General features: G+C 41.4%; 1 protein-coding gene across 1 annotated transcript in view; it reads right to left on the bottom strand.

The window, feature by feature from the left end:
- Positions 1-2,554: 2,554 nt before the first annotated feature.
- Fs(2)Ket (Importin subunit beta Fs(2)Ket) overlaps positions 2,555-27,796 on the bottom strand; it is a gene marked incomplete at its 5' end in the record, with an annotated part of 55,007 nt that continues 29,765 nt past the window's right edge. The window contains 3 exon segments of the mRNA XM_070088527.1: positions 2,555-4,998; positions 15,335-15,395; positions 20,771-20,932. Of these exon segments, the coding sequence (XP_069944628.1) occupies positions 15,347-15,395; positions 20,771-20,932 (211 nt within the window).

Genomic DNA, 27,796 nt, shown 5'->3' with positions numbered 1-27,796 from the left:
AGGGAGACCTTCTGCCTCTTTGAGGCAACGGATTTCACGTTCATTTAAGTAGACCTGGCAACGGCGGGAGTACGAAGGGTGAGCTTCATTACAATTAAGGCAAGATGGAGGTTGACTGCAAGATGTATTAGAATGGTTGTCGGCACCACAGACTGGGCATTCGGCCATAGATCTGCAATATTTCGCTGGGTGACCAAAACGCCAGCAATTTCTACATTGTTGCGGTGTAGGTATCACCTGTCGAACTTGTAACCGATGTCCCGCGACATATACAGAGGACGGGAGTTCTCGGCTGTCAAAAGTTAAACGAGCCACATTGCAAGGGTAACGTCTCCGCCCCCGGGCAGGAAGGACATAAGTGTCTACTTTGAGGATTGGGAGATCCTGGAGTTCCAGCTGTTCAAAAATGTCATTGCCACATGACTGGAAATTCTGTTGGACTATGGTATGGGGCAGAATGACAGTACCACTACAAGAATTGAGAGAAAGATGTTTTTCAATAGTGATAGGAGTAGTATCGATATTCGAAAGGAGAGAAAGATCATGAGCTTGGGTAGCATTCTGGACAGTGACGATGCGCGTACCGCTCTTGAGAGCGTGAAATGAAATATCTCTGCCAACATGACGCAGGAGCGCTTTGGCAATACTATGGTCAGAAAGGTAGGCAGAAGAAGAAGTTGGTCTTAAAGTAAAGAATTTAGTCCATTGTGTGGTCCGAAACTGAGCGTGGAGAGGGAGTGCTTGACGTGTCGGTCGTTTCCGAGTAGAATGGGAAGGTAACGACGGAGCATCATCAGGAGATTGACGTTGGCGTTTAGGAGTAGGACCGGAGTTGGTCCGGCATGAAATGGGTGGGCGATTCGAAAATTGCCGTACCGTAGAGGGAGAAGCCGGAAGCATAGTCAAAGGAGAGCGGAGTTCAGACAAATCGAAGGAGTCAGTCGAAGCCCCGGTACCTGAAGCGGGTGAGGAAACAGCACCAGCAAGAGGTACAGGGGCATCAGGAGTGTCCGAAGAGTGGTCTAAACACAAGGCAGGGTCAGAATGGGGTGCGGTATCAAGAAGGGGCCCGGGGGTAGTGGTTTCATGGACTAGGGCTGCCATGGTTAGGTTACTCCTTTGCTTTTTGTTTTTAAGAAAAAAAAAGAAAGAAGAAAAGAAAATAAAAACAAAAAAAAGAATAAAAAAAGGGGGGAGCGGGGAGGAATAGTTCCCAGGAGGAATGAAAGGGCCGGAAATCTCCCTCCGCGCCCAAGAGGACTCGACACCGCTAGTAGCGCAGATGCAGCATGGAACCCGTGCCATACCCTACCCTTCATGCCAGTAAACCAGCAATCCGGGATAGCAACCTCACATCTGCCGAGCTACCTCGGTGGACAAAAGAGAGGGCGGCCGGATATCCGCCACAAAGCATACCTCCTTCAGCCACCACCCCCGGAATCCGAAAGGTGGCTTCCAGAGATACACCCGTCGCCCAAAAGACACCCAAAGCTACTCCGGGATACCGGAGAGGGATCGGGACATCCCTAGGCAATCCAGATTCCACGGCAAACTACGCCACCGCCAAGAAACCTCAACGGAATGGGATCGACCCCGGTGTCCTTTCCCCTACCTAGGAACTAGCACGCCTGTGGGAGAAATCACGAAGGCTAAAAAGAGGAAGGGCAAAAGGGAGGGGTGAGGAGGAGGAGGAGGAATGGAAAAAGGGGAGGATGGGGAGGATGGGATAGGGGAGGGGAGAATGGGGGGTAATTAGGTTCGGTCTGAGGAAGAAGACCGACAGGGCTAATTCCTCAGACCAAGAGCCTCTTCACCACGCCAAGGAGCCCCCCTTGAAGAGGAGGGAATTTGGAATATTGGCATTATGACCAAAGTGATGCCTGTGCCTAGGAGGCACAAGCTCTAGTGTGCAGGGGCTAGGGATGGAAATGTCTTGGACGGCATGCATTTTGTGAATGTGCATAGGGAAGTATTCAAAATGTATGCTTGTGATTAAAGACGTACAAGTCGCTGAGAAAAAAAAAAGAAGAGCTAAACCTACAACTGTAAACAAGGTATTTTAAAGCTTTGACATTTTATTCCATTTTTTGTTTTATTACATGGTGCCCTCTCAAGGGATGCTTCATGTTGGTAAGGTCTCTTGATTCAAGGAATTTGATCTGCCTTCCCCTTCCTTGGATCACAAACCTGAAGGCCTATTATCCCAGGTGCTATATGACCACTATGGGTTTAGCATCCTCTATCAAAGGAATGGCAGCACATGATATGATCTATTATGTGATGAATATACACAAAGCCACCCAACACATTCCTAATAGGAACATGGAATTTATGCATGATGTATAACTAAAGTTAATAATCGAAGTCTCTCACCCAGATTTTGAGAAGTACGAGTCTTCCCTTATGTCGACTTTTTAGTACAGTTTACCAGTTCTAGCACCATTGTGGGCTGCATCCTAGGGGATGGATTATTATAGCAGCTAGGATCAGCTTCAAAATGAGCTACCATATACAAATTTTCTAAAATATTAGAATGGTTAATTAAATGAAAACCTCTCTCTCAAACTTATTTATTCAAATTTTTGCATTCGTAAATATGGTACAGGGTTTAAAGAAAAATTATTAGCCTTACAGTACCGAATGACTTATTCAAATTATAAATGAACATATATCAACAGGGATTGTGAAAAAATATACACTAGGTTTGTCCACACTTACTGAAAGTAGATCACGTATATGTCAAGAATAACTTTAGTGAGTAAATTTCAGACACAAAGCTCACCTATCTTTGAGGCAATAACAAAGATACATTACTACATCAGCTAAACTTGTGAACTTCTGCAGCAGGTTCATTTGTAAAGCTTGTGTTTTTGTTTTTCTGTACACTACAAAATACTACACCGCTTGGTGGAATGTACACACTCGCACAGTAACATTTGCACTAAAGGAACACAGTATCACAGTCACACGTCCTTCAAGAACGACTAAATTTGCACTCACACCCTCAGTCACTGAGTCATGTTACTGGAGGGGAGGGGATGGCATGACAGATCCAGGAGAAAATGGTATAGCTTCACCACAAGACTCCTGTGGTTTCTGACATGAGGAAAATGTGCTAACTTGGCAAAGAGAAAAGCACTGGATGCACGCCTTCCGCTTCATATTCAGTCCAAATCACACACTGGGAACCCTATTACTCATGTCTTCATTCAGAATTTTTCCATTTTTTGTTAAAGCAATAGGATACCCCATACTGCTTTTGAATACAAACAATACTGGACTACACTTAGCTTGCACCACATGCTTACAGAGTGCCATATCACACAGGGCCTCTTATCACAGTCAAACATTCACCAGTCACAGGACTGCAGTAAATTGATTCCTTCTGTGGTCATCATGTATGGCATTTATTTAAATCAGTTCCTTCTTAAACAGTGTTTCATACTACAACATTCCATTCAACTCTGCTTTAATTTAATACACAGCTAATATTTAATATGCAATCAACAATATGCTGAAAACAAATGTTATGCTGTCAAACACTGACTTCAAGAGAGATCTAGATTTAAAACCAGTGCTGGCTTCACATTGCCTTTTACCATTGTACCACTTTAACCATTTAATGGGGAATTTGGCACTAAACCTAAAACCCCTTAAGTTAATGGAAGAAAAGCTTAACCCAAATGAATTATTATTCATCCATACAAATGTCTAAGTCAAAAACACTGCTGACAAGGGTTACAGTAAGGATCTTCCAAAAACTTTCAGACTTCTTGCCTCATCACACTGCACATTTAGGGCTCTTTGACATACAAATTGTAACAATCAGCAAACAAGAATAACTGCAGGCTGGTGAGGCCAACTTAAATTTTGAGAACAGCCTCATATCACAAACTAAAAATGGCTGATACTGTTACAAACATTGTAGTTCAAATCACTATGGTCAGGCACAGCAGCACACAGTTTTATACATCATTCATGAGAAGCTAACGGGGAATATTTACCTTTTCATTTTGAAATTTACCACCTGGAGTTAACAGGTAACCCATTTAAAAGTTCATTATTGCTAACTCTGAGAGCTATTTGGGGTTACCATCAATTATGGCCTAATGAATTTGACGTCTCAATACCAACTGCCTCAAAATGCCATCAACAGAACCACTACAGCCGTATCCCATTCTAGTGCCCTAAACACACAAGTGCTGTCACCAAAGAATTGAAGAGATTAACTAAAGAGGTACATTAATGGGAGACAACTGCACATCTCAAGCTGATGTTTACAAGTATTAATATTTTACAAAGTTATTTTACAAGTTAGGAACTTACCAGGTTCCTCCATACATTTACTATATACCGTACTTTATTCTTGGAAAGCACGAGAAAAAGAAGTGTCTTGTAAACATCTAAATTGGAATGCAGCAAGAGCTACCCTGCCTATAAAATAGATTTATCTTACTGACAGTGGAAGGGTTAGTAAAAAAAAAATTTTTGTACCCTTGACTAGAAACCAGAGAACACCTTATAATTCTGCCATTTCTTCATAGATGGATTGTTACCAGAAGGGTACATGATTCACGGCTACAGCACCATTCATTCCCACATAAAGGCACTTGAAAGGACTGGCTTTCTAAAACCATAGTTAAAAAACAGGACTTACTTTGGAAATGCTAAGTTCTTTATAGATCAATTGAGGCAGATCTTTTCCTGGGAGGTGGAATGATTCACTGTAACTAATTATCTCTGATAAGTCGCCTAGAAAAGATATTCCCGTCATATATGAAAATTCTTCATGTATTTCCACACTCTTCCGATGCCATCCGGTTGTCATCGCACATTTGGCCATAACTGCCGCACTTGCGATTGTCCACGTTTGTCTGTCCACTCACCACACAACCCATGCGCTGAACGGTTACCACTCACCACAGGCGGGCAACGCTCTTCCTCACTCCATGCAGACACACCGCATCTGACTCACCACAGACTAAACTCCGCACTCATCTGAAAAGCCAAGTTAGGGGCTACTACCAGTTAGATGACACTTGTGGACGTATACCAGCCACTCGCTACACTACTTTCTTCACTTTTACTACTTTGTCATAACTGCTTCATCAGGTACACAAAAGCAGCACGAGATTCCTGACTGCCAAGAGCACACATTAACACACTGAAGTAAGAGATAAGCATTTCTCACACACAGTTAAGAGTAAGAAAGGCTCTCGTATCACCAAGAAATACCATACAATCAAACAGCTCATTCATTAATTTATCACATACTTGTGTGGTTTCAATGAAAACTTATCCATTATGAAATTTTGTTAACATCCGAACTGAAGTCATTGGAAAAAAAAAAAATTAATAAATTTAAATTTTATGGGTCTGTGATATAACCGGCTACTTAAATTTATAAAGCCTAGCAAATATTAATTAATATGCAGGTGGCTCCCAACTTACAAACAAGTTACATTTGTGGCCTTCAAAGGCAAATTCTTTATAAAGAAAACAATAGAAAAGATGACTTTCACATGCTAGTACTGCAGATTAGCTGTTTAAAAAATGTAATCATTTCCTAAGTGCTCATCTGCAAGTGTCAATGTTTGTAGTTTGGGGGATAGCCTGCATTTATAAATATGGCTTGCACAAACGTGTGAGCATGTTAGATCAATGATTGGAGACCAGTAGTATTTGGGATTTCATATTTCTATCGAGTGTGATCTAGGTTATATCGCTGAAAGGTTTAGGGTAAACCAGTTAACCAGACTAACACTAAAAGTGGAAAATACCATACGATTTCAGCGCACTGAAAGACAGGTAATGTTGCAGTTTGGAGGATCATTTGAACAGTATGCATGTCTGGAAAGACAAGTAACGGTGAATGCATTTCTTCTTCAGGTCACTCAACCTTGGTGGTAAACTGCCGAAGTGTTAAAAAAAAAAATCTTAATTTTACCCATATGAATTAATGAAATGCAACTCTTCTACCTAAAGCAACTGGCATGACCCAATGAATGAGAAATAATTACTGGTGTTGACCACTGGCAGAATAAGCAGTGGGTAACTGAACAGGACAAGGGGTCTACATGTCCCGTCATTTCTTGTAGTCTTTCATCCCACTCCCTTGATAACTAAGTTACAAATTCAAGAGAACTCACCACTATTATAATCACAGCTAAGTCCTAAACCCTCACTATCTTATGCCACACCTATTCTTACTTCTGTTACTAAGAGCAGCCTCAAGTCAGAGCATTCTCTAAATGAACACATGGCCTTAATAGTGTTCACATGGCTCAGAAAATTATTATAATAATAAAGAAGCGCTATGCCACAAGGGCTATACAGCGCTGCAGGGCAGGGAAAGAAGTGAGGGTATTGGGTGGCAAAAGGGAGCAGATTAGTAGGTTACGGAGAACAGCGGGACAGTGGATAGTGCGGGGGTAGAGGGTAGCAAGAGATAGAGGTACAAAGGGCTGAGGGGAATGCTAAAGGTATCATCATCAGAGTGTGGAGTAAATCAGTTGTCAAAAAGTCAATGAGAGTGCCTGGATTGAAGGAGGGTCTATCAGGAAGAAGGGAAGGTAAAGAGCAGCAGAGCGGAGACGACGACGGAGATAAATTCTGCGGGCTCATTGATAGAGTGGGCAGTAACAGAATGTAGCTAACCGATACTGGAACCTGACAATTATCAGAGAGGAACAGGGCGCCTCTCCATGAGATACCCACGAGTAAGACGAGTGTGGCCAATGCGAAGACGGGAGAGTAGTCTCCCAACCTCAACACTGACAAGACAGCGGCCAGTAACCTATACTCGGTTTAATAGAATGAAGTTTGTTATTGAGTAGATCAGACCAATGCTGTTGCCAACAGGTGTGAAGGTAACTATTACAGCAAAATAGTCCATGAATGGAACACCTCTATATGAAACTGGAAGGTCATGTACTGCTGATTGTACAGCAGTGTCTGCCTGTTCATTGCCCTGTACGTCAACATGACCAGGTACCCAACAAAAAAATATCTTTATGCTTGGTAAAGATACGGCGTAACCAAAGTTGGATACGGAGAACTAGTGGGTGAGGTGTATCAAATTTTCAAATAGCCTGTAAAACACTAAGGGAGTCTGAAACAAACAAATGATGACACAGGCATAGATGTAATACAGATAAATGCTGCAAGAATGGCATACAATTCAGCACTATAAATGCTAGCCGAGGATAGTAAATGCCCTCGCACGACACTGTCCGGAAACACTGCTGTGAATCCGACGCCATCAGAAGACTTTGAGCCATCTGTGTACACTGCGACGGCACGAGAATGAGAGCGGAAGTGGTCGAGGAAAAAAGAGCAGGAAGCTACTGTAGGCAGCTGGGCTTTTGTACATGGCAGTGAAAAACTACAGAAACAGCTGGATCTTCCCAAGGGGATAGGGAAAAGTGAGATGCTACATGAACATAGAAAGGTGGTAACTGAAGGGAAGACGAGCAAATGTAGGTGAAGAGAAAAGGGACCGAGTAAACAGGGGCGAGGAACAAATAAAGAATGTACTAACATCAGTGACTATTCTATATATGGAAGAATTGCGGGGATCATGAGAGCGAACATAATAGCGAAGGAAATGAGCATTACAATGATTGGACAAGGATGGAATATTCGCTTCTGCATACACACACAACAGGTGAAGAGCTAAAAGTACCAAGGCATAAACGTAATCCCTGGTGATGGATGGGATTAAGGCTAGGGAGAGTAGCAGGAGAGGCTGCCAAATAGATCTGGTCACCATAATCAAGTTTCAATAAAATTAGGGCTGAATGCAGGGGAAGGAGAGTTCTACGATCAGCTCCCCATGAAAGATGAAAGAGGGTTTTAAGAAGGTTCAGCCGACTGTGACAAGTTGCCTTGAGAGAGGCAATCTGAGGTTTCCAGGATAACCTACGGTCAAACAGAAGGCCTAGAAACCCGGCCATATCACGTTCTGGGATACATGAGCCACAGAAGTACAATGGATGATCTGAGATGACAGAACATTAGTGAAACTAATTTGGAGAGTTTTAGTACCAGAAAATTTAAACCCATGCGTGGTGGCCCACTTGGAAACACAGTTGACTGCATGCTGGAGAGAAACTGCAATGAGGTGACAGTCAGCACCTGCACAAGCTACAGCGAAGTCATCAACATAGTGTGATGACCAAATATTGGATGAGAGAGGCCAAATCATTTATAGCAAGGAGAAAGTGTTGTGCTCAGAACACATCCCTGGGGAACACCTTCAGCTTGGACGAAGTCCAGGGAGAGTACATTAATCTGAACACACAAATGTGTCAGACAAGAAGTTCTTAAGGTTGGTAGATTGCCTTGGAGGCCTAAAGACTGGGCTTGGGCCAAAATATTATACATACCTCTAAGCTGTGTCATATGCCTTCTCAAGGTCAAAAGATATGGCAATAACCAAGTGGTTATTCGCAAAGCCATTATGAACATACGTATCCAAGCGTAGTAAGGCGTTATGGTAGAATGGCCCTTACAAAAGCCATACTGACTAGTGGAGAGTTGTGTCTCTAAATACCACATTAAACATCAATTTACCAGACATTCCATCACCTTGCAAACTGCACTGGTATGAGCAATGGGATGATAGTGGGATGCATCATCTCCCATAGTACCTGGTCTGCAGAAAGGGAGAACAATGGCAGATTTCCACAGCTGGGGAAGAACTCCTTGTGACCAAATAAGACTAAAGAGTCTGAAGAGGACTGCAAGGGTTGACTGATGTAAATGTTGTAACATCCGTATATGAATGCCGTCAGGCCCAGCTGCTGATGATTGGTAAGCTAAGAGTGTTGCCTCCAGTCCCAGAAGTGTAAAAGGAACATTATTAGATTCTTCTTTGAGAGAAGAAAAGTCTAAGAGCATTAACTCTCTTGCAGGCTTTGAGGAAAGAAATGAGAGGCATAGATGGAGCCCCTAAGAAATACAGACCAGACGATTACCAATTTCAATGGCAACGTCAAGAGGTTTCTCCTAATTTCCACTCTGAATTTTCTGCATAATATTTACACCACACATTGCCCTTAACCCTTTCGGGGTTTTGGCCGTACTAGTACGGCTTACGCGCAGGGATTTTTGACGTACTAGTATGCGTAAATTCTAGCGCCGTCAAATCTAGTGAGAGAAAGCTGGTAGGCCTACATATGAAAGAATGGGTCTATGTGGTCTGTGCACAGAAAAAAAAAAAAACTGACCGTGTTTTGGGATTAAAACAGCGACTTTGCACTGTATTTTCGTATGGTAATTCTTGTATTCTAGTTTTCCTGGTCTTATTTTATAGACTGGAAGACATATTACAGAAATTGAGATGATTTTGACTGATTTTACAATGGAAAGTACCTTGAAATTGAGCTCAAAGTAGCAGAAATGTTCGATTTTTACCAAAGATCATAAGTAAACAAATCATGCCAATCGTCCAATACACGTCAACTGGCGAGTCAAATATTATTTTACAAGTGCGCTGATATTATTTATACCATTTCTACACTAATGCATAACAGTAAATCTTCTATTTTTTTTTTTGAGAATAAAAATTCAAAGTGGAAAGCAAAAGAAATATAAGAGGGGCCTGGGGACATGACTAATGAACAGGAAATTTTATTTTAGTGCCAGGAATGTCTTTCTTGTTTATTCTGGACTATTCGGAAATTGGCATCTTTTGAAATTTGTGTGAAATTGGCAAAATTGCTAAATTCTGACCACTGTACAGTGGACCCCCGCATAGCGACTTTAATCCGTGCAAGAGGGCTGATTGTTATGCGAAATGTTCGGTATGCGAATGAATTTTCCCCATAAGAAATAATGGAAATCAAATTAATCCGTGCAAGACACCCAAAAGTATGAAAAAAAATTTTTACCACATGAAATATACATTTTCCTACACACAAAGAGAAGGATACATGCACAATAGTAGAGTAGTACATGCACAATATATATTGTGCATGTACTACTCTACTAAATGAAGAATAAATGACACTTACCTTTATTGAAGATGCAGCAATGACTGATGAGACACTGAGTCCTGGGAGTGCCTTTTCCTCCTGAGTACTGTAGGTCCTGTTTGGCATTTTCTTCCAGAACAGGCCTTATCACACTGTATGCCACTACGATTCTTAAATCTCTCAAACCAACCTTTGCTGGCTTTAAATTCACCAATATGAGCACTAGTTCCAGGCATTTTTCCCTGTTCACCTGGGTGTTAGTCGACTGGTGTGGGTTGCATCCTGGAAGACAAGATTAAGGACCCCAATGGAAGTAAGTTAAACAGTCTTCGATGACACTGACTTTTTTGGGTTATCCTGGGTGGCAAATCCTCTGGGGTCAATAAGCCACACCAACAACGGTGCTACAGCAGCAGCAGCAGCTGACGGTGGTACAGCAGCAACAGACGATGCTACAGCAGCAGCAGACGATGCTACAGCAGCAGCAGACGATGCTACAGCAGCAGCAGACGATGCTACAGCAGCAGCAGACGATGCTACAGCAGCAGCTGACAGTGCAGCAGCAGAAGCTGACAGTGCAGCAGCAGCAGCTGACAGTGCAGCAGCAGCTGACGGTGGTACAGCAGCAGCTGACGGTGGTACAGCAGCAGCTGTACCACCAATAGTAGCGATGGTTGATTGGGGTTTATTATACAACCTGGCCAGCTCGGAGACACGCACTCCACTTTCATACTTATCAATGATCTTTTTCTTCATCTCTATAGTAATTCTCACCCTTATTGCTGTAGGGTTGGCACTAGAAGCTTTCTTGGGGCCCATGGTCACTTATTTTCCAGAAAAAATCACCAAAAACTGTAATAATACGAAATGTTCCGATTGTATGCTTGGATGTTACCGCGGAGGCTGGCTGGTAAACAATGCCACCGGCGGAAGATGTGAGCGTGGCTCAGGCCGCACATTGGACGCGTCTCGGACGAAGGGCGGTGAGCGGGTTTTTGGGCGGTATGCGAGGCAAAATTTTTGCGAAAAAAGCGAGCGGTATGTGGATTGTACGGTATGCGATGCATGCGGTATGCGGGGGTCCACTGTACTGGATAGTTGAAATCAATAAATGGGTGGTTTCTTGTACTCATTCGATAGAAAAAATAGAGTTCTAGTGAAATAGTTGTGATTTTTTGCCGACTAGTACACTGGAATTGACCGAAAATAGGTCTCAAAGTGGGCAAAATCGCCGATGCATAAACATTGTCGAGACCGCTAACTTCGTGAGAGCATATTTTCGTAAGTTTTCCATCAAATTTCATACTTTTGGTGTCATTATGATTGGGAAAGGATTCTCTATCTTTTCATAAGAATTTTTTTTTTTTTTTTTTTTTTTGAAATTTGTCTGACCCTGAGAACAAGTCTGAGAGGACTTGCCGACCCCCAAATGGTTAAGACAGGACATCTCCACTGCCTCCAACCGCCGCCTTGCTGCAGCATTTACGACCCAAGATTCACACCCATATAAGAGTTGGTACCACTATACTTTCATACATTCCCTTCTTTATCTCCACAGGGATGTCGGGAAGTACTTTCTCATTCTCAGGGTGGTCAGGGAGTGGAATGCCATCGAAGTGCTGGAGGCAGATTACAAGTAATAGTTTAACATTAAGGTACTATAGGACTCTAGGTTAGTCCCACCTAGCCAAAGCAGGATTAGGACATGATTCGACCCCTGTAATCATGTACTGATGAGTATATCCACTTTCACAGCTGTAATTAAATGTATTACACAAGCTTCAGTAAGTACATGGGAGAAACTGACAGGAGCCTGTCAGACCAATTAAATAAACACACATGTAGCAGGGATGGCCAATGCAATACTTGTTTGACAAACACCAAGGGTCATCATCTAATGAGCTGGAGCAAAGGTACTTTGCTTAGGACGGCAGTACCTGGAAACATCTTTGATCAGATACAAACTAAATAGGACAAAGCAGGACATTACCCTTCCACCACCCTGGCCCATACAATTCCATACCCACTGCCCCAAACACAGTGGCTGTCATGTGACCATACTGCTGCCCTGCTTACTCTGATCATTACTTGAACCAGACCTGACTTCACTTTCTCATGTGTACTCAATTATATAAACTTTCTTTTACCCAATGTAAAATAGGAGTGAGCATGGTTCCAGGACTGAAAAGTTGCCAAATAAATTTTGTGTAACTTTTAACCCTTCAACTGTCCAAACGTAGATTTATGCTTGTACCGCTAGCACTCCAAACGTAAATTTGTGTTTTATTTTACACGCTTTCAAATATAAAAAGTAGATCTACGTTCAGAGCTCTAGCGGTAAAAATGCAGATCCACAGTTTAAGGGTTAATCATGTGTGTGTTTTCCTCTAATTGTTGGCATCATATACCAGGATTATACTTGAAAGGTATCATAAATCCCTTAGCAACAAGCAATTGCCTTTCCATAGCAGTTCTAAGGAACAAAGATAAGCCCACTACAAATCATCTGTAATAAGGATGGAATAAAGAATGGTTAAGATGCATAGAGACTTGTACAACATACTGTTATGCCATGACTGATTAGAAGTTTAATACAGTGGAACCTCAAAAATCGAATGTATCACATATTGAACGTTTCGAAAATAGGACCCTTTTTTCGGACAAACTGTGTCCCTATTATCGAACGCACCCCTATTTTCGGACCGCCGGGTACGGGACCTGTCTGCCAGCCCGCTGTCCACGTCCCTGCGCAGACGCCGTGAACAGTCTAGCTTTGTTTATGCTCGAGTGAATAACCTGCGCTGTCATTCACACATTTTACGGTTATTTCATTGTGTTTAGTGCTTGTGGGACTGAAATAAGCTGCCAGGGGCCCAAAGAAACTTGCTAGTGGTACCCCTGTGGTAAAGAAAGTGAGAAACATAGATGTAAAGTAAGAAATAATACAGAAGTATGACTGTGGATAGTTATTTTGAGAGACAGGGGCCCAGTGACTCAAGCTGGTCCTAGTGGCATTAAAAGACAAAAGGGAAGTAACCCCCAGAGAGGGCTTTACCTGAAGTCCTCATGGAGGGGGATTCTCCTTCCAAACACTAACCCCAACTCCCTCTCTCCTCCTCCCTATCTTCCAGATGCCATCACCAATCTTCAATAAAGGTAAGTAAAAATGTTATTTTATATGTATTACTATACATAATTAAAAACTATAGTATTTGTTGTATGTAAAACTGTAATTAATCTCTATAAAATGTATTTTTTGTGTGAATATTTTTGGGTTTCTGGAACAGATTAATTGTATTTCCATTATTTCTTATGGGAAATACTGCTTCGAATTTCAGACTTTTCGAATTTAGAACTAGCTCCTGGAATGGATTAAGTTCGAAATTTGAGGTTCCACTGTATAAAAATGTTAAAATGGGCAGATGTGTAAAGAATACAGAAAACATTTGAGCAAATATTAATGAACAGATTATGAACTTTACCTAGAGAATACAGATAAATAAGTGAAGACTCTGTAGATCATATGCTTTCCTAAATGAATGTAGGCAATTAAAAATATGTATTTTATATAACTCGTCTGTTTTGAAAGACGTGAGAAAACACCACCTAGAACATAAGCCAAAACTGCTTACAGCACAATTGTTGGCACGTCATTTATATACTATTTGTACACTAATCCATTTTCATTCTTGACCTTAACATGCCCAGCCTGACAAGTCTAATCAAGGTTTGAACCATTTCACTTTCCTTAACACACGTGATAGAAAAAGTGTATACTAAGAGGATATGAAGGAAAGTCACCAGAAAACACATCAGCAGTTTATAACAAAAGCTGGCCAAGACATGAAACAGTGAAGACACTAGGCAAGTGAAGAAAATCAGTGACAATACCTACGAGGGTAACAAAAAATTTAGATAATGAAAGAGTGGATATCATATTGCAAGGAGGGAGTACAAAGGAAGTGAATGTATTCAAATATTTGTCAGTGGACATGTTGGCAGTTGGAGCTACGAAAAATGAGGTAAACCACAGAATTGACGAGGGGGAAAAAGGTGGGTGGTACACCAAGGAATCTTTGGAGACAATGTTATCCATGGAGGTAAGAAGAGGAATGTATGACAGTACAGTGTGCCAACACTCATAGGTGAAAAGCATGGGTTGTGAAAGCAGCAGTGAGGAGGCTGGAGACAGCAGAGAGGGACTAGAGAGAAGCATAGCAGGTGTGAATATCATGCAGAGAATTCATAGATTGGATATCAGGAGGTGCAGCATTACTAGGTAAAAGTATTATACATAGGGCTAAGGAGGTTTTGTGGTGGTGGTTTGGACATTTAGAGAGGATGGATAAAAATAATATGACATGGAGAGTATAAATCTGTAGCAGAGGAAAGATGGGGTAGAGGCCATCCCAGGAAAGGTTGGAGGAAGAAGGTTAAGAGGTGAGGAGCTTAGACATCCGATGAGTGCGCGAGCACATTAAATGAGTGGAGGCAAGTGGTTTTTACGTACTGTATAAGTCTGAGCAAGGTACCATTTATGAAGTGATCCTGCATTTTGAAGGAAGGGTGGAGATATTGCAGTTTGGAGGGGCATCTGAACAGTGGTACCGGTGCACCTCTGGCAAGACAATGGAGTGGTGAAAGTTTTTTTTAGGGTCACCCTACCTTGGTGGGACATGCCCAATAATAATAATAATAAACTATGTTAATTAGTAATGAGAAGCCTCAAGATCCAGGAAGAATCACTACCATGCTAGGGTTTCAAGTACCAGAATGGACACTGGATGCTGTAATGTGAACCGTTACCAAGTGCAGGAGTGAAGAATCAGTTGATACACAGTACAGGAAATTTTAGTCACTGGATATATACAACGAATATGGCACCTGGCCAATGAAACTACTATTTGAGGTGAGAGGTAAATGCACACAATGTTGTAAGCAGATAAAGTTAGAAATTAAAAGAGGTGAGAAAAATGTGGAAATCAACAAAGGTGTAGACCTCAAAAGAAGAAAATGTATTTGGCCTCTAATCTAATGAAGTATGTCAAGAGTCAATACAAGGCAAGTTATGTGGTGGCCAATAAGTGGCAGGTAACTGCAGAGAGAATTTAAGGTCATTAGTTTTAAGCAAAACATGAAGGATCAGTTCCGATGGGTATAGTAAATGAAGGCGTGAAAGAGATACATAGTGCATTGGTATGACAAAAGGTTAATCGGGATACAATAAACAGTTAAGGGTATGAAGTCTTGAGGTATTTGTATCTTGCTTCACAAGAAAAACTGTCCACTGTACTATGCACAACAGGTATTGGGTTCAATTCCCATAGGTCCCCCATCTTCAAATCGCCAAGGCTTACTTGTCTTACGGACTACTGGACTACTATCAGAGGCGCCTCATCCAGCAGTGATGATATTTCGCTAGAAGAAAAAAAAATATATACAGTATTATATATATATATGCAGAAGAAACTATCTTGTCACTTGAACAATTGCAAAACTGAAGTATTTATAAATTTCTGTGGTGGGGAACCCATGGTTATAATGCATACCTGTGACTTTTTTTTTTTTGTTTTTCTATTTCCAAGCCCAGCCCAGCCCAAGGTCAGGCTTCCTTGGTGACTCCCTGATAAGCCAGACAATTGCTGCTTGCATAAAGGCACGCACAGCCTTTACAATCTAAGTAGGCAGGCATCTGTAAAATAGGGTACCTCCCTCTTCACCCTAGTTCCAGTGGTATTTATGCTAGTAAGAGCTCAGAGAGCTATGGACCTTCCTATTTTCCCTCAAGAATTCTCTAATTTATTTGGTTCATTCTGTGCTCACTCTCACATGTCACTTCAGTAAATTGTGGATTAGTAGTTTTCAATATGCAAGGGCTCATCTGAAATGTGATGTCCGTACACTTCAGGCAAGACAGATACTAAATGAATGATTAATGCATCTTTCTTGGTCACCTTACCTTTGTAGGAGACTCCCAAATGACAAGAATGGAGGTACAGAATCTCATTTCAGTAAGACAAGAATAAATAAGTTATTAAAGCAAGCCTAATGCTCAAGTTTCTTTCCATCACAACCCTCATTATCATGTGGCAGTGTGTGATTAAATATTCCATCTTCAGCATACCTTAAATATCTCCTGGTTATCAGAGTAAGGTACTAAAATTGTATTAAAAAATGCACCAATAGTTTTGGAGCATTTTTTCTATATAATTGACACTGTCTTAAGTGAACTTCTCACAGCCCAATTTACAATATTAGCTAAAAATTAAACCTTGTTGCTGATAGTAACTGACGATTGAGAAATGGATAACAGATCATGTATAATAAATCCTTGATTAATGTGGAATCAGTCTGATTTTGTCATAACACATTCTCTTTATGACACCATGACTGGATCAGGTTATCCAACTTACCTTGCCTCAAAGCCTTGTTCTGGCTGGTAGAAGGAAATAGAAGGGAAATTGGGGGAGCTGGAGTGTTTGTGAAGAGACAGGAGAATCCCAGTTTATTAACTGGGAAGCACAAGTTCACCATGAGATTGAATGCCTGTAAGCATAAATCAAACTGCATGGAAAAAGCCGAGTATAAATGTGAAAAATGCATGGAATCAAACAATGTAATAATTCGGATGATTGCGCCAGGAAGTATTCCTTCCATGCCAGGACAGGCCTACAACCGAGTAGATTGTTATTTAGGGGGAAGGCTAGTATCGCCCTTAGTCAACATTGCCTACAGTTGCTTTGTGTCATTTGTATAGTGCCTGCATTTACAAAACTACTTTGGACATTTCCATCAAATCTATTACATATTAACCATAATGCCCAAAAGGAATACTATTGATGCTGGATGTGCCAAAAAAGGAAAATTAGGCATGAAATTCTAATGATTTTTAAAGAAAATCAAGGTTTCCAATATGTTGATGCATATTGAAGGCTTCTTTGATTTTGGGGTACAAACCTCTAATTACACATTTCCACACCAAGGCATGTACCCATCTAACAGTATTTCTACAACTGTTAAACATGTTGGTGACAGTATAAAATCATTAGAAAATGTTTGTTTGTAGGAATGTCAAGTGGCACAACCATGACAAATTCATCTGAGTTGGTGTTTATAGATCCACCACAGCTGACACAGTATTGAGCTGTATTAATCCACAGTATGCACCTCTCCACAGCTCCCTGACATCTTCCACTTCACTTTTGAGGAATCCCGTACCTGTGTTTCGGACTACTTCAGGTCATGAACCTGTTAAATGTGCTATTATAATAAAAAAGAAGCACTAAACCACAAGGGCTTAAATGTGCTATGATAAGCAATAAAGCAAACTTACGAGAGGTTGGAGGTATTTTATTACATTACCACTACATTTTTCTTAACCCGTTGAGGGTCCGTCCTGTAGTTGTATGGCTTTGAAGCCTGGGTCCAAGCTGTAGAGCTACAGCTGGAGCTCAGCTCATTCAGATAAGATGCAAGTGATAAATTTGGGCCTAGATACGAGAAAATACATATATGTGGTAAGTGCACCCCATAAAACAAATACTGTAGCACGCAATGCATAAGAAAAAAAACCCAGACCGAATATTTAGATTAAAACAGCGACATTGCGGTGCTTTTTCACTATGGTTTTTTTTAGTTGTATTCGTGATTTCTTGGTCTCATTTGACAGAATGGAAGATATATTACAGAAATAGAGATGATTTTGATTGGCTTAAGCACTGAAAATGGCTTGAAACAGCTCAAAGTAGCAAAAATGTTCAATTTTTGATGTTCCAGGGTAAACAAATGAAGTCATGCATCTAATACACATCAGCTGGTGGGTCTAATATATGTTCACAAATGTGCTGATATTATTTATACAATTATTACAATATTGCATAACAGTAAATCCATTTTTTGGCAAATAATTTATCGTGAATAAAAAATCAAAATGGAATTAATTTGTAAAGCCTCAAAATGTAACCAATAAACAGAGGAAATGTTAATTTAGTGTCAGGAATGCCTGCATTGTTTATTCTGGACCCAATGTTGAAACTGGATTATTTTGAACTGTTAAAATTCGCCAAATTACCAATTTCTGATCACATTATTGGGTAGTTGAAACAGCTGACTGGGCAATTTCTTGTGCTCAATCGATAAAAAAGTAATTCTAGCGAAATAGCTAAGAATTTGGTTGTCAGGAATAATGCTATTGGCTTAAAATGGTAGTCAGTTGGAAAAAAATAACTGATGCAAAATTTGCAAGAGTAATTTCGTCAATTTTCCATCAAATTTCATACTTTTTGTTTTATTACCTTCAGAGAAAGTCTCTACCATTTTTTTTTAATTCTTGGACCCTGGCTGTCACACAGATTTGGCCTCTGGACCCTGAAAGGGTTAATTTATTACTTTCCCAAATGCATTCACCTTTAGTATACGTGTTTGGAATATGTGAAGCAATTTCCTACACGTTTAGTGCGTTTTGGTAAGGACATTCATTTTTCTCAATTATGACATGATGGTGGTGCTTACACTGCCAGCTGCAATGTTTATACAAATACTGTAATAGGCCACATCAACCTTCTCCACAAACACGTGCACATAAAGAAGTAACAGCAACCAAAATTTAATGGAAGATAAAATAGTTTTGTTTGACTATTCTGGCTATTTAGGAAAACGAAAATTGAGGTGCCAAGAATTAATTATTTTTCCATGTTCTTCACTTCAGTTACCTGTAAATTTGACAACATGCCCATTTTCAGGAACATAGCCCTCACATTATTTGGGGTTCTTCTGTAACGATGCCTGTGGAGCTAGGCTTAGGTACAGTGAGCCACATAGTAGCAGCATTTGCATAATTTATCTGGACAGGATTCCTGGCTATTATACAGGGTGTGCCAAAAGTAGGCTTACACTCAGTAGGTATGCACTAAACTCCTGTACCTGCTCAGCATTTTCACACTTCCAATACTGCTTTAGTATTGGAATACTGGTCTGGAAAAATTAAACTGAAATTGTGAACAAATAGTGAAACAACTGTAAGCCTACTTTTGGCCCACCCTGTATCTTTTAAGCCATAAAGATCTTACCATGGCCAGTTATCAAAACTTCATAATCTTACCTGTTGTTTAAAGCAATACAAATTAACTGTTACACAGACTTATGCCAGCAAGATCAATGTCAATGTCGTACATCTATGCATAAATAACGTGCCTTCAAATTTGGTAAAAGAAGTTTAGGAGGCCTAAGTATAAGGAACAAGCATCAGGAATTGGCAATAAAATGCAACATTTGTGCCAAATCCCCATCAATTTCACGACTGGAATTTTGTTGCATTTTATCACCACTAATGACTTACGACCTGGGTTTCTTTGAAATGCATTTAGATAAAGTGCTTATGAAAATGATAGTAACAGAAACCAACAGTCAGTACCACGTAATATAGCACATGCTAATTTTGGCATGATTGTGACTGCCAGTAGGCAGACTACTATGACCAAGGAGCATATCTTTGCCACAATTATGCATACGACACGTGTGTAATACAGTGCATGTCAACGCAGGGATTGGTGATGTGCAATCGTTTCATACCAATGAAACCATGCATTTTTACTTCTCTCAAATAAATACGGAAACAGGTCAACTCCAGCACACCACCATCGCCATACTAATGACCCAATGCCGTCATTTGAGACACTGTAATCACTTTCTAACAATACTTCCTGCTACTGACAAGAAAAATTGAGCTTAGATGTTAACTATTCTCTCAACACAGGACTACCTACTCGCATGCGAGTATAAAACACCACTATGATGCTGTAGTTAAAACACACTTCTATGGCTCTAATAATACCAGTGCCTGTCATGTATACACATGTTAGAACTGTAGAAAACTGATAATGCAAGTGTACACAAGTGTGAATAAACAGATCTACTAGTGACAATTTATTTCGACAAATCTGACTTGTGTAAGTGTAACCAAACAACTAGTATCCATAAGCACAACCTTCTAGCCCACAAATGGCAAACAAAAAAACCAAGAAGTGAAAATCAAATAATGTATGGGATCAATGATCTTCAATTCACCTCAATCCCATAAGTACTGAAGTGATATTATTTTTGGATTTATTATCTTCAGAAAATTAAGCCCTTCATTTTGATTTTTTTTTTTTTTTTAAACAGACAGAAGCAGCACTTAATTTCAGACCCCCTCGGCAGTTTAGTGTTCAATATTGATACCCATTTTCTATTTTTTTTTTTTTACCTATCATTTTGAAATGCCATTTAAATCTTTCACCATGTGGCCTAGCACAGCCAACCTTGGTAGTGCCCTGTTATCTATGCTCATTTCTATTGCAGTACATATTTGACCAGTTTAAATGCCCAAAACAGCCAAGATGATAAAAGTAATGCAACATCAACAAAACTATCGCAAAGCACACAGAGTGAATGATGAGTTCCTGAAATTGTCACCAGCTTTGGTAGGAAATGGCTAACATTGTCAAAAACATTAATGGGGACTACAAATTTATGGCATTTAATAGGAACTGATGCCCTACCTGCAAGCAGTTCGACTGCTAATTTATATTAACCAATGTCTAATAGACCCATGTATCAAGTACTGCATAGTGCTTTAAGCAGCTTACTACACAAATAATTCAAAAAGATAAAAAAAAAAAAAAAAAAAAAAAAAAAAAAAAAGAAAACCCTATTTGCCCCAAATAAATTGGACAAGATTTAAAAACAAATGTTAATCACAGACCCATAAGATTAACTGTTTGTAATTGATACTTTACCTGGATCTGTGTACTTACCAACTACTGTTACTTTTCAGGCGGCGAATTTCTTTTGTTGCCCACATGGCCAATGTCTTTGTCTTTGAAGTCTTGGAACGGCGGCCTTGTGTGAGGAGGCTAGTAATGGGATCTGTTTCAACCAACTGCAGCATGTCAGCCCCAAACACTGAGCAAAGGTCTCTAAGAAAACAGAAATTATTCTTTTCACAATGTGTAGTAGTAGTAGTAAGGAATGGGGATCACTAAATACCTTCAACCCTCACTCTCCAATATTGCATTAGTATTGCTACATCTTCAAGTAAATATAAGTTATTTATGGGAAACCTCAAAATAATGTTTATTCCTTGTGATAATGTATATTAAATGAAGCCAGACAACTGGTTTAGATCCTTATTACTGTATTTAGGCTTCTTGTCAAGAAACTCGCACTAACACACAATAAGCCATAAATGCAATGATGAAAAAATTATTAGTTTACATTCAAGTGACTATGATCATAAGCTTTGTAAAACGGAAGCATTTTCAACTGAAACTTGAAAGCATGAACAGATTCCTGGCAGATACTGGCAAACCTGTTTAACAATCTAGAATCTACACAAGTAATGGCTCTTTCTGTAAATGAATTCATCCAAATAGAACAAGGATCAATCAGGCAGCATACCATTCACCTGTTTTCTCTGGATGAAGCATCATGCCCCTGGTTTTTAACCTTTTGACTGTTTCGGTCGTATATATACATCTTACGTGTCACTGTTTCTGACATTTATATGCGTAAATTCTAGCGGCTTCAAATCAAGCGGGAGAAAGCTGGTAGGCCCACATGTGAGAGAATGGGTCTGTGTGGTCAGTGCACACCACAAAAATCCTGCAGCACGCAGTGCGTAATGAGAAAAAAAAATTCTGACCGTTTTTTTGGATTAAAAAGTCGACTTTGAAGTGTATTTTCGTATAGTACTTATCGTTGTATTCCTGTTTTCATGGTCTCAGGTGATAAAATGGAAAACATATTATAGAAATATGGATGATTTTGATTACTTTCACGATGAAAACTACCTTGAAAATGAGCTCAAACTAGCGAAAATGTTCGATTTTTACCAATGCTCAGGAGTAAGTAAACCACACCACATGTCCAATACACTTCAACTGGGGAGTCTAATATTCTTTCACTAGTGCACTGATATTATTTATACAATAATGCATTAGTTTGCATAACAGTAAATTTTGAACTTTTTTTTGTATGAATAAAAAATGAAAATAGAAAGCAATAGTAATACAAGAGGGGCCTAGAGATGTGACTAATGAACAGAGGATGTTATTTTAGTGCCAAGAATGTCTACATTGTTTATTCTGGACTATTTTGACATTGGCATCTTTTTTAATTTGCGTGAAATTGGCCAAATTCCCAATTTCTGACCACTTTATTGGGTAGTTCAAATCGGTAAATGGGTGGTTTCTTGTACTCAACTGATAGAAAAAATGTAGTTCTAAAGAAATAGCTATGAGTTTGGTCAACTGGAACAAAGGAATTGGCCAAAAATAGAGCTCAAAGTCGGCGAAATCGCCGATGCATATGTCGCCGAGACCGCTAACTTTGAAAGAGCGTAATTTTGCGAATTTTCGACCAAATTTCATACTTTTGGTGTCTTTACCATCAGGAAAAAATTCTCTATCATTTCATAAGATTTTTTTTTTCCCCAAAAAATTTATCGACAATGAGTTTCAGAAAGGGGCCTGAGACAGTCAAAGGGTTAAAGGAATGCAGTATAGTAGCATCACAGCAGTTTTCCTCAGATCTTATTCCACAAGTTTATTCAGCAGCATTTTTTTTTTTTTTTTTTTTTTTTTTAGGATTTGGGTACATTTCTCATCTACAAACCACCACTTTTCTCAAAAGTCCATTTTTTAATATATAATTATTATTATAATCAAAAAGAAGCACTAAGCTACAAGGGCTATACAGTGCTACAGGGTAGGAAAGGAAGCGAGGGTATTGGGCGGCAGAAGGGGGAGAGATGATCAGTAGGTTACAGAAAACAGCGGGGCAGGGGATAGTGCGGGGGTAGAGGGTAGCAAGAGATTGAGGTAGAAAGAGCTGAAGGTATCAGAGTTTGTGAAGTCAGTTGTTGTCAAAAAAGTCAATGAGAGTGTCCGGATGAAAGGTGGGTCCATCAGCGAGAAGGGAAGGTAAAGAGAGAGCAGCGGAGCGAAGACGACGACGGAGGTAAATTCTGCGTGCTCGTTGATAAAGTGGGCAGTCTAACAGAATGTGGGTGACTGATAATGGAACCTGACAATTCTCTCAGAGGAGCAGGGCGCCTCTCCATGAGATATCCATGAGTAAGACGAGTATGGCCAATGCGTAGACGGGAGAGAGTAGTCTCCCAACCTCGACACTGGTGACAAGAAGACGGCCAGTAGCCTATACTCGGTTTAATAGATTGAAGTTTGTTACTGAGCAGAGTAGACCAACGTTGCTGCCAACGGGTGTGAAGGTGGGTAGTTACTGCAGCAAAATAGTCCGTAAATGGAATACCTCTATATGAAACTGGCAGGTCATGTACTGCTGACTGTGCAGTAGTGTCTGCCTGTTCATTGCCCTGTACATCAACATGACCAGGGACCCAACAAAAAACAATATCTTTATGCTTGGTAAAGATGCGGCGTAGCCAAAGTTGGATACGGAGGACTAAGGCGTGAGGTGTATCAAATTTCTGTATAGTCTGTAAAGCACTAAGGGAGTCTGAGAACCACAAATGATGACACAGGCATAGATGCATTACGGATAAGTGTTGCAAGAATGGCATAAAATTCAGCAGTAAAAATATTAGCCGAAGATAGTAAATGCCCTCGTACGATGCTGTCCGGAAACACTGCTGCGAATCCTACGCCATCAGAAGACTTAGAGCCATCTGTGTACACTGTAATTGCACGAGAATGAGAGTGGAAGTGGTCAAGAAAAAAAAGAGCGGGAAGCGACCGTAGACAGTTGAGCTTTCGAGCAAGGGAGAGAGAAAGAACAGACTCGAACAGCTGGAACTTCCCAGGGGGGTAGGGAAAAGTGAGATGCTACATGAACATAGAAAGGTGGTAATTGAAGAGAAGACGAGCGAATGTAGGAGACGAGAGAAGGGACGGAGTAAACAGGGGCGGCGAACAAATAAAGAATATCTACTAATATTGGCGACCATTCTATAAATGGAAGGATTGAGATCATGAGAGCGTACATAGTAGCGAAGGCAATAGGCATCACGGCGATCGGATAAGGATGGAACGTTCGCTTCTGCATAGAGGCTCTCGACAGGGGAAGAGCGAAAAGCACAAAGGCATAAACGTAATCCTTGGTGATGAATGGGGTCAAGGCTAGAGAGAGTAGCAGGAGAGGCCGCTGAATAGATCTGGTCACCATAATCAAGTTTCGATAAAATGAGGGTGGAATGTAGGGGAAGGAGAGTTCGACGATCAGCTCCCCATGAAAGATGAGCAAGGGCTTTAAGAAGGTTTAGCCGGCTGTGACAAGTTGCCTTCAGAGAGGTAATGTGAGGTTTCCAGGATAACCAACGGTCAAAGAGGAGGCCCAGAAACCTGACTATCACGTTCAGGGATACGGGAGCCATAGAGGTACAAAGGATGATCGGAGATGACAGAGCATCTAGTGAAAGTAATTTGGTGAGTTTTGGTACTGGAAAATTTAAACCCATGTGTAGTGGTCCAATTGGAAACACGGTCGACCACATGCTGGAGAGAAACTGTAATGAGGTGACAGTCAGCGCCTGCACAGGCAATAGCGAAGCCATCAACAGAGTGTTGACCAAATATTTGATGGAAGACTGGAGGCCAAATCATTTATAGCAAGGAGAAAAAGTGTTGTGCTCGGAACACATCCCTTGGGGACACCTTCAGCTTGGATAAAGTCCGGGGAGAGCACATTATTAACCCGAACACGGAAATGTCTGTAGGTTAAAAAGTTCTTAAGGAAGGATGGTTGATTGCCTCGGAGGCCTAAGGAGTGGGCTTGGGCCAAAATATTATACCTCCAAGTTGTGTCATATGCCTTCTCAAGGTCAAAAAATAAAGCAATAACTGAGTGGTTATTCGCAAAGGCATTACGAACATACATATCCAAGCATAATAAGGGGTCTATGGTAGAACGGACCTTACAAAAGCCATATTGACGAGTGGAGAGACTGTTGTCTCTCTCTAAACACCACACTAAGCTTCTATTTACCAAGCGTTTCATCACTTTGTAAACTGCACTGGTAAGAGCAATGGGACAACAGTGGGAGGCTTCATGTCCCTTAGTACCTGGTTTGCAGAAAGGGAGAACAAAGGCAGATTTCCACAGCTGTGGAAGAACTCCTTGTGATCAAATAAGATTGAAAAGGCATAAAAGGACTGACTGATGTAAATGTTGTAGCATACGAATATGAATGTCGTCGGGCCCAGCTGCCGATGATCAGCAAGCTGAGTGTGTTGCCTCCAGTTCTTGAAGTGTAAAAGGCACATTATACTGTTCTCTAATAGAAGTAAAGTCCAAGGGTGCTAACTCTCTGGCAGACTTTGAGGAAAGAAACCAGGGGCATAGATGGAGCCCCTGAGAAATACAGACCAGATGATTGCCAATTTCATTGTAACATCTAGTGGGTTTGCTATATCAACACCGGCAACCCGCAGAATAGAAGTCGGGCCAGGAAAATATTTACCACTCAGTTTTCGTACTTTTTCCAGACTGCACTCAGAGGAAGCAGAGGTGATGGTGGAGACAATCTCACCACAATTTCTGGGAGACAATATTGGAGATGGTAGGAGAGGATGAGTAAAGATTGGAACTGTAATGGACTGTACCAAGATAAAGGGGGGGGGGGCAAAAGGGTGGAGGGAACTGGAGAAGAAGCATGGAAGGGGACAGAAGAGGCAGAAACCTGGGAGGTGGCAGAAGAGGAAGAAACTTGGGAGGGAACAGGGGAGGACGGTACAGTACGAGGAGGGTGGGTGAACCTCTACACTTGTAACAGAGCCAGTGAGAGGGAAAGAACCAGGTACAGAGACAGGGAAGGTAAAATGAGCTGGTGGAAGAAGGGAAGGAGGGGTTAAGGAGCTTTTTTTGACTTCTGAGAAGAAGAGGGACGATTGGCAGGTGTCGTCGTACGAGATCTCGTCGATACCGAGGCTTGTGAGGAAGAACACGAAGAAGCGAGAACAGACCGAGGCGTTGAAGTAGGGACGTCTGAGCCCAGGACAGCAAAAGAATTAGATACAGGAGTGACTATGGGATAGGTAACCACAGAGGAGGCTGCAGAAGATGAGACCCCAGAAGTGGGGGGACGTTTTGAAATACGGGAATAAGAAACATGAGGTAAGTCTCCTTTGGAGGCAGAGATGAGAAACTGCCATGGCATAAGGGAGACCTTCTGCCTCTTTGAGGTAACTGATTTCCCGTTCATTTAAGTAGACTTGGCAACGGCGAGAGTACGAAGGGTGAGCCTCATGACAATTAAAGCAAGAGGGAGGTCGATTGCAAGACATATTAGAATGGTCATCAGCACCACAGACCGGGCATTCGGCTATAGATCTGCAATATTTCGCTGGATGGCCAAATCGCCAGCAATTTCTACACTGTTGCGGTGTAGGGATCACCTTTTGAACTTGTAACCTATGTCCTGCTACATAAACTGAGGATGGGAGTTCACGGCTGTCAAAAGTTAAATGAGCCACATTGCTAGGGTATCGACTCTGCCCGCGGGCAGGAAGAACATAAGTGTCTACCTTGAGGATTGGGAGATCTTGGAGTTCCAGCTGTTCAAGAACGTCATTGCCACATGTCTGGAAATTTTGTTGAACTATGGTATGGGGCAGAATGACGGTACCACTACAAGAATTGAGGGAATGATGTTTTTCAATAGTGACAGGAACAGTATCAATATGGGAAAGAAGAGCATGAAAAGAAATATCTTTACCGACATGGCGTAGGAGTGTCTTGCCAATACTATGGTCGGAAAGATAGGCAATAGAGGAAGTCGGTCGTAAAGTGAAGAATTTAGTCCATTGTGCATTCTGAAACTGAGCGTGGAAAGGGAGTGCAGGACGTGTCGATCTTTTCTGAGAAGAACGAGAAGGTGGAGAAGTATCATCAGCAGATGATTGTCGTTGGCGTTTAGGCGCTGGACCAGAGTTGGTCCGACGTGGAACAGGCCAGCGATTCGAAGATTGCCGCACCGTAGAGGGAGAGGCCGGAAGCATAGTCAAAGGAGAGCGGAGGTCAGATAAATCGAAGGAGTCAGTCGAGACCTCAGTACCTGAAGCGGGTGAGGAAACAGCACCGGCAAGAGGTACAGAGGCGGGGTCAGAACAGGGTGCGGTATCAAGAAGGGGCCCGGGGGTAGCAGGTTCATGGACTAAGGCTTCCATGGTTAGGGTACTTCTTTCTTTTTGTTTTTAAGAAAAAAAAAAAAAAAAAAAGATAAAAAAAAAAAAGAAAAATAAAAAAAAAAATAAAAAGGAGGGACTGGGTAGGGGTAGTTCCTGGGAGGAATGAAAGGGCCAGAAATCTCCCTCCACGCCCAAGAGGTCCTCAGCACCGCAAGTAGTGCAGATGCAGCACGGAACCCGTGCCATACCCTACCCATCATGCCAGTAAACCAGCAATCCGGGATAGCAACCTCACATCTGCCGAGCTACCTCGGTGGACGAAAGAGGGCGGCTGGATATCTGCCACAAAGCATACCTCCTTTGGCCACCACCCCCGGAATCCGAAAGGCAGCCTCCAGAGATACACCCATCGCACGAAAGATACCCAAAGCCACTCCCCTGGAGACCGGAGAGGGATCGGGACATCCCCAGGCGATCCAGATTCCATGGCAAACTACACCACCGCCAAGAACCTCAACAGAATGGGATGGACCCAGGTACCCTTTCCCCTACCCAGGAACTAGCGTGCCTGTGGGGAGAAAAAAAAAAGACGAAGGGTAATAGGGAGGGGTGGGGAGGAGGAGGAGGAGGAAAAGAAAAAGGGAGGATGGGATCAGAGGGAGGATTGAGGGTTAATTA

The sequence above is a fragment of the Cherax quadricarinatus genome, chromosome 25 (assembly GCF_038502225.1).
Source record: "Cherax quadricarinatus isolate ZL_2023a chromosome 25, ASM3850222v1, whole genome shotgun sequence".
NCBI classification, from domain to species: domain Eukaryota; kingdom Metazoa; phylum Arthropoda; class Malacostraca; order Decapoda; family Parastacidae; genus Cherax; species Cherax quadricarinatus.
This window is presented reverse-complemented; position numbering and strand designations above follow the sequence as displayed.